Source organism: Cydia pomonella, chromosome 3 (assembly GCF_033807575.1).
Source record: "Cydia pomonella isolate Wapato2018A chromosome 3, ilCydPomo1, whole genome shotgun sequence".
NCBI classification, from domain to species: Eukaryota; Metazoa; Arthropoda; class Insecta; order Lepidoptera; family Tortricidae; genus Cydia; species Cydia pomonella.
Window position 1 is genome coordinate 25144361 of NC_084705.1, and position 13158 is coordinate 25157518.

At 40.8% G+C, this 13158-nt stretch overlaps 1 protein-coding gene across 1 annotated transcript; it reads right to left on the bottom strand.

Annotated features, from left to right (window-relative positions):
• Positions 1 to 10406: 10406 nt before the first annotated feature.
• LOC133516386 (attacin-E-like) lies at positions 10407 to 12671 on the bottom strand. The gene is made up of 3 exons (XM_061849292.1): positions 12125 to 12671; positions 11235 to 11423; positions 10407 to 10660 (listed from the first exon to the last, which is right to left on the bottom strand). Exons 1-3 carry the CDS (start codon positions 12295 to 12297, stop codon positions 10459 to 10461), a joined length of 564 nt encoding a protein of 187 aa, XP_061705276.1. The 5' UTR covers positions 12298 to 12671; the 3' UTR covers positions 10407 to 10458.
• Between the last annotated feature and the right edge of the window lie 487 nt (positions 12672 to 13158).

The following is a 13158-nucleotide window of genomic DNA, read 5'->3' on the forward strand; positions in this document are numbered from 1 at the left end:
GATCTTAATATTCAAGGACCGAAATTAATAAACGAAACATAGTTATGTTTTGTAAAGACAGGTTCGATTTTTTTTTCTAAGACAGCAGCAAAAAATCAAAGTAAATATTAGTTTGTAGATCTTTCAGAATTTAAAAATAAGGTAAAACAGTTGCATAATATTGTATAAATATTCCTAACAACACTGCTGTTAGGATCCTAATCGGATCAATTAAAGTTACCTAAGATTGGGGGGGCAACGATTACTCGCGTCCGCAGGAAGATTACCTTAGATACCCTGCACGTGTCCCCTGGGTGGTGCTAAAGAGTAATCAACTTTGGCTGCTGCACTGCACTTTAACGAGAGCCTCGCAGCAATACACAGAATATACAGATACGAATCCCACTGCTATCACCGATAACTACACTATAATTAAGTAAGCATGAACACCAAGACTAGAGATTTAGGACCCTCCGTCCGAATTTGCCAAATCAATGTCGAAGGGATCAGTAGACCAAAGTGTGATTACATGTCCAGACTTCTGGCCGATCACAAAATTGACGTCCTGAATATACAGGAAACGCACGCAAAGGACGATCAGGATATCGAAAACAGAGGCCAAATACCCGGCTATCAACTACTCAAGGCGCTGAACCACCGCAGTTACGGAATCGCTACGTACATCCGAGCGGGTCTGAATCACGCAAGTGTGGTATATTTTGATGAGTCTGCTGATAATTATATTATAGTCGTACAAATTGAAGACATCAAGATAGCCAACATTTACAAACCGCCTTTGGCAACTTGGGCAAATAATGGACCCCCACCTTTCGCTCACCCGTGCGTCTACATCGGCGATTTTAACAGTCACCACACGTCATGGCGCTACTCTAACGACGATACAAATGGGCTTACTTTGGCACAGTGGGCCGAAACTTTCAACTTATTCCTGGTTTTTGACGCTAAAGAGAGAGGAACTTTCCATTCGGCCCGCTGGAAGAAAGACTATAACCCGGATCTTGTTTTTGTTACTAAGGATGCCTCCGGCACAGCTCTCCCAACGAACCGGGTCGTACTCAAAGATTTCCCCAACAGCCAGCACAGGCCAGTAATCGTGGATGTAGGCATGAAAATTCCCCTCGTCAACTCTATGCCCCTCCCTCGCTGGAACTTCAGGCGCGCGGACTGGAACGCTTTTGCAAGACACATCGAGGCTGGTATCCGTTTCATCCCACCCGCAGCAGGAAATTACAACCGTTTTATGGGTCTTATAATATCGTCTGCAAAACGCCACGTGTGCAGAGGTTTTAGGAAGGAGTACATACCGGGCTGGAATAGCGACAGTGATAAACTGTATAAAACCTATCGGGAAACAGGCGACTGCTCAATTGGCACTGAACTCCTACAGACTCTGGATGTCAACCGTACTAATAAGTGGAAAGACACCGTTAACTCTATGGATTTCAAGCGGTCAAGTCGAAAGGCGTGGACTGTTCTCAACAAACTTACGGGGAAAAGAACAGCATCCCGACAGACCTCTGCAATTCATCCGAATGAAATCGCTAACAGGATTGTGTCTATTTCTAGAGCAAAAGGCGTCAAACTGGAGACCAGGAAGGTCAAGAAAAGAATGAAGGAACTTAAGTCTAACCTCGTGGAAAATCCTAAATTAGCAGATCCTTTCACAGCTGATGAAGTCCAAACAGCAATTAAAGGGCTTCAGACGGGGAAAGCCGCTGGCGTGGATGGTATCTATAACGAGTTTCTGCTTGGACTGGGCCCCATGGCGGTAAAGTGGCTGTCTCTTTTCTTTTCTGATGTTCTCCACTACAACAAACTTCCCAGAACTTTTAAAGAATCAAGGGTGATCGCACTACTAAAACCAGCCAAAAGAGACGACGACCCTTCTAGCTACCGCCCGATCGCTTTACTTAGCAACTGCTATAAACTGCTAGAAAGACTGATATATCGCAGAATAGCTCCTCTCATAGACCGATTGGTACCGGTTGAACAGGCGGGCTTTAGAACAGGGCGGAGCTGCACGGACCAGGTACTAGCTCTAACAACTCACTTGGAAAACGGTTTCCAGAAAGGGCTAAAGTCTGGGGCTGTTTTTGTCGATCTCACTGCTGCTTATGACACCGTCTGGAGGGAAGGGTTACTCTACAAGTTACTGCAGGCCGTCCCTAACCTAACCATCTTCAAGCTAATTTCCAACATGCTCTCTCAGAGGCGATTCATTGTGCATCTAGGTTCGGAAGCAAGCGACGTCAGAGTGTTAAGCAACGGCCTGCCCCAGGGATCGGTGTTGGCGCCTGTTCTGTTCAACCTGTACATCCACGATCTCCCAAATACCACTGCCAGGAAGTTTATTTACGCCGATGATATTTGCCTTGTACAGCAAGACAAGAACCTCAAAAACTTAGAGGCCTCACTGTCCGGCGATATGGAGGTACTAGCTAAATACTTCAGGATATGGCGACTAACACCCAGCACAAGCAAAACAGAGGCATCCTGTTTCCATCTGCACAATCAATGTGCCACGCTGGAGCTGAAGGTGAAGTACGAAGGATCCACGCTAAAGCACAATTTCTCTCCTAAATACCTGGGCATCACACTCGATCGTTCTTTGACGTATAAGCAACACCTAACCTGCACAGCACGCAAACTCCAGACCCGAAACAACATTCTCCAGAAATTGAGCGGGACGTCTTGGGGTGCAAGTGCCGATGTCCTGAGAACCTCTGCTCTGTCTTTGGTATACTCCACGGCTGAATACTGCGCTCCAGCATGGTTAGGCAGTACCCACACCACCAGAGTTGATGTTGAATTGAATAGAACCATGCGACTCATCTCCGGCACGATACTGTCTACCCCCACCCACTGGCTGCCAGTACTTTCTCGGATCGCTCCGCCAGACTTGCGAAGAAAAGAAGCCCTGTTGCGAGAAGTAGCAAAGATCCAGAAAAACCCTGCCCTCCCAATCCACGTGGAGTTTCTGGAGCCAGCAAGTCGTCGTTTAAGATCTAGGAATGCTTCCTACAGTATCTCCAAAGGTCTTCTCGTCAGTTGCTTCAACCTGAAGCGTGAGTGGACACAGTCGTGGAACTCATTGATGGCGGGAAAGTTGGGCTCTGGGATCATTCCAGGTACCATTATTAAAGGGTCTGACCTACCAAGACGGCACTGGTGTAACTTGAACAGACTTCGCACTGGCCACGGCCGCTGTGCTCATTACAAACACCGGTGTGGATGGGTGGAATCCCCGGCCTGCAATTGTGGAGAGGCTGCCCAAACAATCCAGCACATTATCGAGGAGTGTCCCATAACGCGTTATGCCAATGGACCTCCTGAAGACCTGATCACCCTTAGCGACGAGGCCATCAAGTGGCTGACTGCCCTAAATCTACATCTATAGCTGTCTGTATTCTGTTTAAAAATATGCCATACGATTAAATAAACCTAAGATTTTCCAGTGACAAATTGTGTGTCACTGCAAAATCTTAGGTAACTTTGCTGTAAAAGTGCCATAAAAGATATCTTCATAGAAATTTGATCTTTATAGTGACACTTCAACGGTTATCTGTCTCAACGTCGATAACCTTAATTCCGACTATTAAAACCCCAAACATCTTTCTTGTATTTTGGTTGACCCTAATATTGCTTGTACCATAAGAATCATTGTCATTGCTCATTGGCCACGTTTTCAATAATTTTATTTGATTTCAGGTTTATTTAGCAAAATCTGAACACTTACTATTCCGATATATCTTAAAACCTATATTTAAATAATCTAACCTTTCCTGATAGTAGTTCGGTTCAGTAAGGGTTACAATATTCTTCTTTATGTAAAGCCACGAACTTGTTTTTACAAACACGAACTTTTGTTGAAAGGAAGGAAATCTGTTTTGATCGACTTAGAGACTTAACATCGTATAACAAAGTATTTTCGATCGTCTGTTTACTTTACCTTTCCAGCCAAATTGTAGGCTTAGGGTATTTTGACAGTTGGTTCCTTATTTACTACTTCGGGATATTTTAAACAGATTTTTACTCATACTCTAAAAACTAAAACAATGAACTGACACTTATTTTCCTAGATATCATGTTTATTGACCATTGTTATTTGCTAGCCAATAAAGACTACATCAAGGCAGCTAATGGAGCCCGTATATTTAAACTAGCAATGTTCATGTTGTTAGGTTTCGCTTAGTCAATTAAAACTCTGGAGGCACTTAGTCCGCCCCTCCCTTTTACCCTTCCTACAAACCTCCCTCTGTGTCTGCTGCGGAAACTGGGTATTTGTAATTATTGGGTAGAATTATACTAACTTCAGTACCATATAATTTTCTGACTTAAGACATGTACAGTCAACCAATTTGAATCCTAGGCCACTATAGAACCTTGTCGCTTTAACTACTCTATACATGACATGCATCACTCAATAAGCACTGTCGTAGAAGTCATTATGACATGGATATATAGTGGCCTAGGAATCAAATTGGTTGACCGTACGTTAAGTACCAGCGAAATGCACGATAACTGAATGACAGCTGATGATGAGTTCAAGGTTATTCTGATATCAGTCAACGTTCGAATTGGCCTGTAAGGCTAAGTATTCAAATACAAAGTTGTTTCTTGTTTTTTAATCCCTTCCTTCTGAACTAACCCCTCCTCCTAAACTAGTAACCATCTTTACAACAAATAAAAGCAACCGTCATTGCAACTATTATTTATTTATTTAACCTTTATTGCACATTACAAAAAAGTACTATTTATTCCCACTTGTTGCCACCAAGTTGATACCAGTGGTAACTGCTGGTAAAATATTGGGATTTTGTTTCCCACCTTTTACGCAGTAGTTACGACTGACTCAGTTTACTGCAACTTGTTTTTATTAGTAGGTATTGAACGCTAACAAAATTTTGGTCGTAACTACTTACTGGGAGAAAAAGTCCCACCTTATACCAATACATGGAAAAATATTTCCTAGTATTTGGTGGTTGGTGGTAACTAGCGAGAAGTTACCACTGGTAACAACTTGGTGTTAACTGGTGGGAATAACCCGGCGTGCCTAGTGCAGGTACCAAAGTTAATATTTTAGTAATTGTATAAACTTACTGTTACTTAATAAAAATAAAAAACATTTACTTTCATTTTCATTTCATTATTTATTTATTTTTATTTAAAACTTTATTGCACAAAAGACAAACTTAATGTACAAAAGGCGAACTTAATGCCATGAGGCATTCTCTACCAGTCAACCTTAGGGCAAAGCAGAAAAGATTGTAGGCGGCGCGTTTAAAACTAAAAGAAATTGTTATTGAAAGAATTAGAGTCCTAATACACATAAATTAATTATAAACTACTTAAATACATAAAGACACATACATACATTACATAAATAAATAAATAAATAAATATATATATATATATATATATATATATATATATATATATATACATATATATACATAATATACATAACCGATTCGTGAGACTGATACTTAATTGATCTTTAAACTGCCAGCAAATAAATCACGCACAGATTTTTTGAAAGCAAACTTGTTGGGAGCTTTTCTAATGTTAGGGGGAAGACCGTTCCAGAGACGTGCTGCCTGAATGGCGTAAGAGTTAGACATGAAGCTTGTTCTATGAGTGGGGATAGAAAGAGAGAAATTGCCAGTAGAGCGAAATTGACGGTCACGAGAAGCACCATAAAAGTGAAAGAAGTACTTAAGGTATTCAGGGGAGTGTGGATCATTGAGAATGGAATAGAGAGTGCAGAGCATACGAATATTACGCCGTTGACGAATAGGGAGCCAGCCCAACTGGGAACGAAACGAGGACACATGATCATATTTCCGGAGACAGAAGATAAAGCGGATACAATTATTAAGAAGACGGTCCAACTTGTCAAGTAGCTCTTCATTTAAGTCAGGATAGCACACATCACCATAGTCGATAATGGGTAGGATTAAGGTGTTAACTAATAAAGTTTTAGTTTTGACTGGCAAAAAGTGTCTGAGTTTGTTAAGAGCGTGAAGGGTGCCCGTAACCTTCCGACTGATTTCGGCAACCTGCGGTCTCCAGCTCAAAGTACAATCCAAGTGCACACCTAAATCCTTTACAGACGGGCTAAAAGGTATAGGAGTGCCATTGAAACACACCGACCTAATCGTATCCAGATCCAACTTAGCCAGCTGACGAGAGCTACCGATAATAACGGCCTGACATTTGGCGGGATTTACAAATAGGCCAAACTTTTCTGACCACTGCTGAATATGAGCGAGGTCCCTGTTTAGCTTTTCCGTAGCGGCTAACAAATCCGTTACTTTACACTGGTCGTAGAGTTGTAAATCATCGGCGTAAAGATGGTATGCGCAGCAAAGTTCGGCGGTGATGAAGTTAATAAAAGTGGAGAAGAGAAGCGGGGAAAGAATACCACCTTGAGGTACGCCAGTAGCCAGATCGCACCAGTCCGACAAAGCCCGATCAACTCGGACTGCTTGCTTGTGGCCCCCAAGGTAAGCAGAAAACCATCTAAGGGCTGTAGATGAGACATTTAGATGGTTGAGAAGAGCAAGGAGAATGTCATGATCAACAGTGTTAAAAGCGTTTGAGAAATCAATCAAAATGAGTACTGTGACCAATTGATCCTCCATGCCACGTCTGATGTCATCAGTTACCTTAATGAGAGCAGTACAAGTACTGTGGCCAGGTCGAAAACCAGACTGAAACGGGCTCAACAGTTTGTTAGAGTGTATAAAGTCAGAGAGTTGTCTGTGAGCCGTGGCTTCAGCGATCTTCGATAGAAAAGGGAGGATACAGATGGGTCTGAAATTACTAGGCAAAGTAGGATTACTAATTTTGGGAAGAGGAATAACAAATGCTTTCCGCCAGAGCTCAGGGAATTCGCCATTTACCAAAGAAAAGTTGATGATGTGAGTTATCCACAGGAAGCACACAATCAAGAATTGCGACTATCATGTGACGACTCACATCATCACAACCAACGGCTTTAGATTTGATGGCCCGAACAATGTCTTTTACATCAGTTTGAGAGGTTGGGTTGAAAGAGAAGAAAACAGACAGGGAAGAGGAGGGAAGGGACGAAATAATTGAAAGAGTTGTTGCCTTAATGCGATCGTTAACGGACAGAGCAGATGCAAAGTGCCTATTGAGTTCGTTAAGTGAAAAAGCAGTGCCATCGCATCCAGCACCTTGCTTACCCAGCCCCAGTGATTTAAGGAACTTCCAAACATCGGCCATAGAAGAAGAGGAGACATTGTGGTGAATGAAACGACGCTTCGCTGCACGCACCATCTGATTACACCGGTGGCGAGCTTTTTTAAACAAAATCCAGTTGTCCTCGGTACGGCGGTGCTTATAAAGTCTAAAGGCTCGGTCCCTTCTCCTCATGGCTGTACGAATGCCTTCGGTAATCCAAGGTGACGGGGGACGCCTGACCCGCACGGTACGCACTGGTGCATGTTTATCAAAAATATCTAATACGGCAGCATTGAAAAGGGACACCTTTGCATCAATTGAAGGGGCAGAAAACACTGGCGTCCAATCAATGGCCGCTGCATCTCTAGAAAGAGAACCAGAGTCGACTTTGGCAAAAAAGCGCATGGTTACAAGAGCAGGCTTGCATTTCGGTGGTTTTATTTTATAACACGCATATATCAAATCGTGATGAGAAAACCCAGGGGCCGGAAGTTGACCATGCTTTACAACGAGATTAGGGGATGACGAAAGAATGACATCCAGCCACGTGTCAGTTGTAGCAGTGTGATGAGTTGGAGCTAGAGGAAGAAGAGAGAAATTAACGGACTGAAGTAACGCTTTCAATTTATGACTATGGGGCGAGTCTTTACATAGGTTAGTATTAAGATCACCCATTATCAGGTGATGTGTGTAATCCGTGCTAAGTGACTCAAAAACTTGTTCTAATTTTGAAAAATAATCGATTGCTGGGGGACTGTAGACTACCCCAAGAACGGCTTTGACCCCTTTAACATTTATCTCGAGGAAAATCCACTCCGCCGACCCCGTGTAGTGAGACTGCGTTAAGTTCAGTATTTTATACGGAATAGTGCTCCTGAGGTAAATGGCCACACCACCGCCACCCTTTCCAGTACGATCATTCCTAATTAAAACAAACCCAGGCAGGGCATAAGAAGTAGAATCGAGTGACGGTTTCAACCAGCTCTCAGATACCAGGACTGCATGAACAAGGTCAGTTTGAAACGTATCAATAAGGTCTGTGTAATGGGACGGTATGCTTTGGGCGTTGATGTGGCAAACATTGAAGTGGCAAGAATCGAATTCATGAGTCTTTAGAGTGTTTAGAGAATTAATTGACAGTAATGCCGAATTATCATTGCTGGCAGAATAAAATAGTATCATCATCGGACATCAAGTGCAACAAATATAAATATATAATATATTAAATATGCTAAAAATATGCTTATAAAAATAACATAATTACATTAACAGCACAATCACACAATCCTGCTTATCCTGCTGGTTTGCCTGTGAGAGATTACAGAGTACAGAGTAAACACATAGAAACAAAAAACTGTAACAAGAAAAAGAAAACTTCAACAAACAAGTGTTTTAAAACAAAGCTCAAACGATTTATCTACAAACTGTGACTCAAACAAACTTTAGCAAGAACTGACAGATCTTGACGTTAGACTGACGTTTCATAAAACATGCAATTAAAAAAATTCTCTAAAAGTAAACTAGAGGACATTATCAGAACTAGGTACTTTAAAATACTCGTAAAACATTATAATGATGCGCTCTTAATTATCTGTTTTGCCTGCACTTACTTTTAGTCTCCGTTAAAATGTTTAGTTCGCGGAAAATATATGACTAACTACACAAATTATGCAACTCGTAATAACTACAGAGAGTACAACAGAGCTAACGAGCCAAATTATTCCATAGGGACAAATTTGAAACTATAGGATGGGATGTACGGGCCTCGATGCTATGTTCTAAATAAATTATGTACTCGTCTAGTCAGAACCTATTCTTAGGTTCTCCCATTTGTACAAAAATAACTGTTTAAATAAAAAAACGCTGTTTAAGTCCAATATTAATTTAGTTTATTTTCGTATGAGAATACGAGTATTCAACAATAACAAATTTTAAACAAAGAATTTTGTTTAAGCTAATATTTTCGGGTAGGAATTAAGAAAGGCCTATCAGTCTGCCATTTAGGTACTGACAGCGCTTCGAGTCGATGAATGCAGAAGTGCGATATGAGAGGATACGAGTAATGTAATTTGGACGTTTTTTAAAAGTCCATTTTTTCAGTTGGCAATGTTGTTCGATGTTTTCACAAGAATCGTCAAAGATGTACTTAAATTCTCAGAAGTTGATATTTCTCTTGATGCAAAAATGTTATCTTATGCGAAACAATAAACCTACTTGATATTATTCTCCCTTACATATTTTTTATTCACAAATCTGAGTTTGCGACCTCGGCAGATCTCGGCATCTCCATTCCTTGAATTCCTTGGACTTAGACGTGAAAGAGCCCAGACGTACTGGAATTTCTATGTAATAACGGTCCTTTTACTTTGTTAAAGGAGTATTGTTCATGTTTTATTCATTCAGGCCCCTACGTATGACAGTAAGTTTGTAATAAGTTTTGCAATTAGATCCAGCTGTGCGATTTACATTTTACGAACTTAGGTGTGTAGTACTTGTTGAATTCTCCGTGAAAATTTCTCGACATGTATTGTGTCAACTCAGAAGAACTATTCTACGGAGATGGCAAGGGGGTGGGGGTATATGACTGAACAAGATGGTCTTATGGAGCTTTCCGTTATAGGAGTAGCAAAGAAAGCGCAATTAATGTTTATTTTTTTCATAGTCTTACTTTAATTTCTGCTTACTTCTAAAAAGTCATAAGTGCCACATCAGAACAGTACCTATACGTATTGTTGTTCTAAGGAACCACCAAGCTTTGGTAAGCCAAAGCTTGGTGGATAACAATGAACCTGACTAAATTATGTACTTAAGGTGTTTTGTTATGTTGTCAAAATTTTAAAACGTGTTATAAATTTCATCGCATTGCGTATGTTCTGTCCGTCACGGGCGCACACCTGCAGCAACTCTATAGTATTCTTGCTTTGATCGTGTCAGGGATTATCCTAAGTAAAATAAAAAATCACGAAGGCAGAACATACCGATTACGACAATATCAACAGCCTGTCTTTGTGTGTCTTGCACATTCGGCGCTCAACTAAGGACCCTCGGGAACGGGTCAGTCTCAGACGTCATCACGTGGCATTGCTATAATGCTGCACAACATGTAACTTGGTTTCCCGTATTCCTCATTTGAAGCGAAGCTTCTCTTATGAATATTTATTTATTAACTAGATAATTTTTAAGAATAAAACATCATATTTTGATACAGTACGATTATAATACAAGTATAGACTTAGCACTATGTATGAATTAAAATTTCTTCTGTACACTGAAGAGCATATTGGGCTTGAAGCCCCCGCTGCTATGAGGGTTCATGGATCTGGTCGCACCAAGATTCAGGCTCATAGCGGAGGTAGGAGTCTGGTGTAGGTTAAACTTGGCGCCGATGTTTTGTTCTGTGTGCTTGAACATCGGCGTATGCGCCACTGAAGCACTCGCACCGACTGTGTTCCTGTCAGAGAAAACGAACTGATTTATACATGTTTTTCTTATAGTATGAATTTTATGAAATGATTGTTTCGACTAGGGTCCTAATTTGCTAGCGCTACTGACTGAACTGAAACAACCTCGTTTAAAAAGTAATTTTGCCATCCTGTTTAAATGGTTCAAATACATCTATCAACTTATTCTATTATCTGATAGGTCACACACAGCAGGCGACCAATCGTTCCTACATTACACAAACTCGTTATATCTCAGAATGAGGTATTACATAAATTTTAACCTTAATACTATCACGATAGTTGCTTTTTAACGTCATGTTTGCTTTGCCACGCGCCTAAGATGCCTCTCCATAAAAAAGGCTTTCGTTTAACAGCTTAGGGCCCGACCCGGAAAAAAATTTTAAAAATAAAATTCATACTAAGTATACCTATTTTACATTTCTCATACTCTTTAAGTTTATATGTGAAACGGATTAAAAATGATGCATTTCGGGCCTGGCGAGCTTCGGGATTCACCTTCGCAGTTTTCTTTTCGCAGTTTCGCTTTGTGATTGGTGTGGATCACGTAACCGCAATACATACTTGTACATATAGTCGACGCCTCCGCCATGGGTGACGAAGTTGGGTTGGTTGTGGGGCATGGTCTTCGTCGCGAAGGCGTGGACGTCCATTTTATGGTTGTCAGTATGGATAACGTTCATCTGGGCAGCTGCGGACATCTGGTCGGCTTTGGCAGAATGCACAGCGCCAAGTTGACCTCCGAAACCCGACCTAAAAGCAGCAAGAATTATATTATTTATATGAGATCTTTATGTTTTATCTATTAAAATCCAAAATCTTTGGACTTAAAATACGTGATGAGCCCGTTTCAATACCTACATTTAATATATCTGTGTCTCCCGAAAGTTTTGTAATTAAAATACAAAATTATTGTCGGTAATGAAGGATCGAGTGCAGGGGCGATTGGCCCGGAACCGATTTTCCCGATACCGTTTAGCAAGGTACGCTCTACGTTGTTAGCACGTACAGGTAAAGTGAACTACACACAGAACCCTGGCTAAACCAGACTGGATGCAAACAGGCCAAACAAGCCATGCCTGGCATCAACGGGAAACTCACAAGGGCGCTCCTTCAACTAGGGAAGGTCCGACAGAGTATGGTAACCAGTGTCATAACAGGTCATGGACTATTTATCAAACATCTTTTTATAACAGTTGTTACAGTTGAGACGGAAGAAATATTACAGTACAATAATTAAGTGTCAAATAATAATGGTCTCAAGCAAAAGCTAAAAGAAGTCAAAGAAATTGTTTTATAAAACAAAGGACTATACACCGTCTTTTGAGCCTGCGGTATGTTTTATTTCATTCATTTACAAAATATAGGGTACCAAATTAAAATGTTTTCGACATAAAGTGGAAAGACCTACAAACATTATTACAGTATTTTAAAATAAAAATAAAAGAACTCACTTTTCCATAGCCACGTTCCCTCCAACACTCTTGTAAGCACCGGCGTCCGTCAAGGAGTTGACAAACGCGGTGCCCTTCAAACAATTACCAGGTTCACCGTGGGTCACACTAAGTTCGTAGTTCTTGCTCCTCTCCCTGTCGTGGTTCTCGGACATACTACCCTCTACCGACATTGCTATAAGTGCTAATAACCTATTCGAACCTCAAAAAATGCTTTACCGACAAATGAACAACGTGCAATAAACTATTTTTAATCAAGTTAATACTTAATTATTTTTTTATTTTAAAACACGATAGTTGTTCTTTGTAGCCTGACTGGAAATGAGTGAGTGAAGGTTTGAAGCATGCAGCTTTATATACTCTTCCCGTTTTGGTCGGGAGTTCCCCCGGATCGATTGCAAATACTGGTTGCAGTTGAAATGTGTAGTTAAAAAGACTACGAGTATACGATACGGTATTAGACTACATGACACGGGCTTCAATTTACATTATACCAAAAACCCCTAAAGTCCTGCGTTGTACTTGTATGACTGCGTGCGCTGTCTCAAAGTAGTTACACCAACATAGGTACTTTTAAACAAGGTTTAAAACGGGTCCCGTAACAAATGTATTTAAATATCTTTGAAAAGTGGACTGAACAAACTTTGCCATTGGTCCAGTATACATAAATAATGCCTAATCATAATTAAATCACATTTAATTTCATCATATTAATACCTACTAGGTCGTCGTCAGTGAAAACTGGCGTGAATCCGCTCAGGCAGAACCGGGTAAAATGACGTGTCAGTTTTAGAGGCCGAGACGAAGGCGAAGAAGATCATCTTGGGTCATTGCGCCAAACTAGTAAGTAGGTAAGTAAGTTAGTACTTTTAAATACACCTATTAGTCAAAACTGCTTATCACAATTAAATTGCGCAATTGTTTCCTGTATGTACATAATGTATGTTCGAGATTCGAACAAAGCAAAGCAATCCACTCCTGCGCATGATTCACGACACTCACTGCAAATATCCAATTATAAAGTGCACTATGTT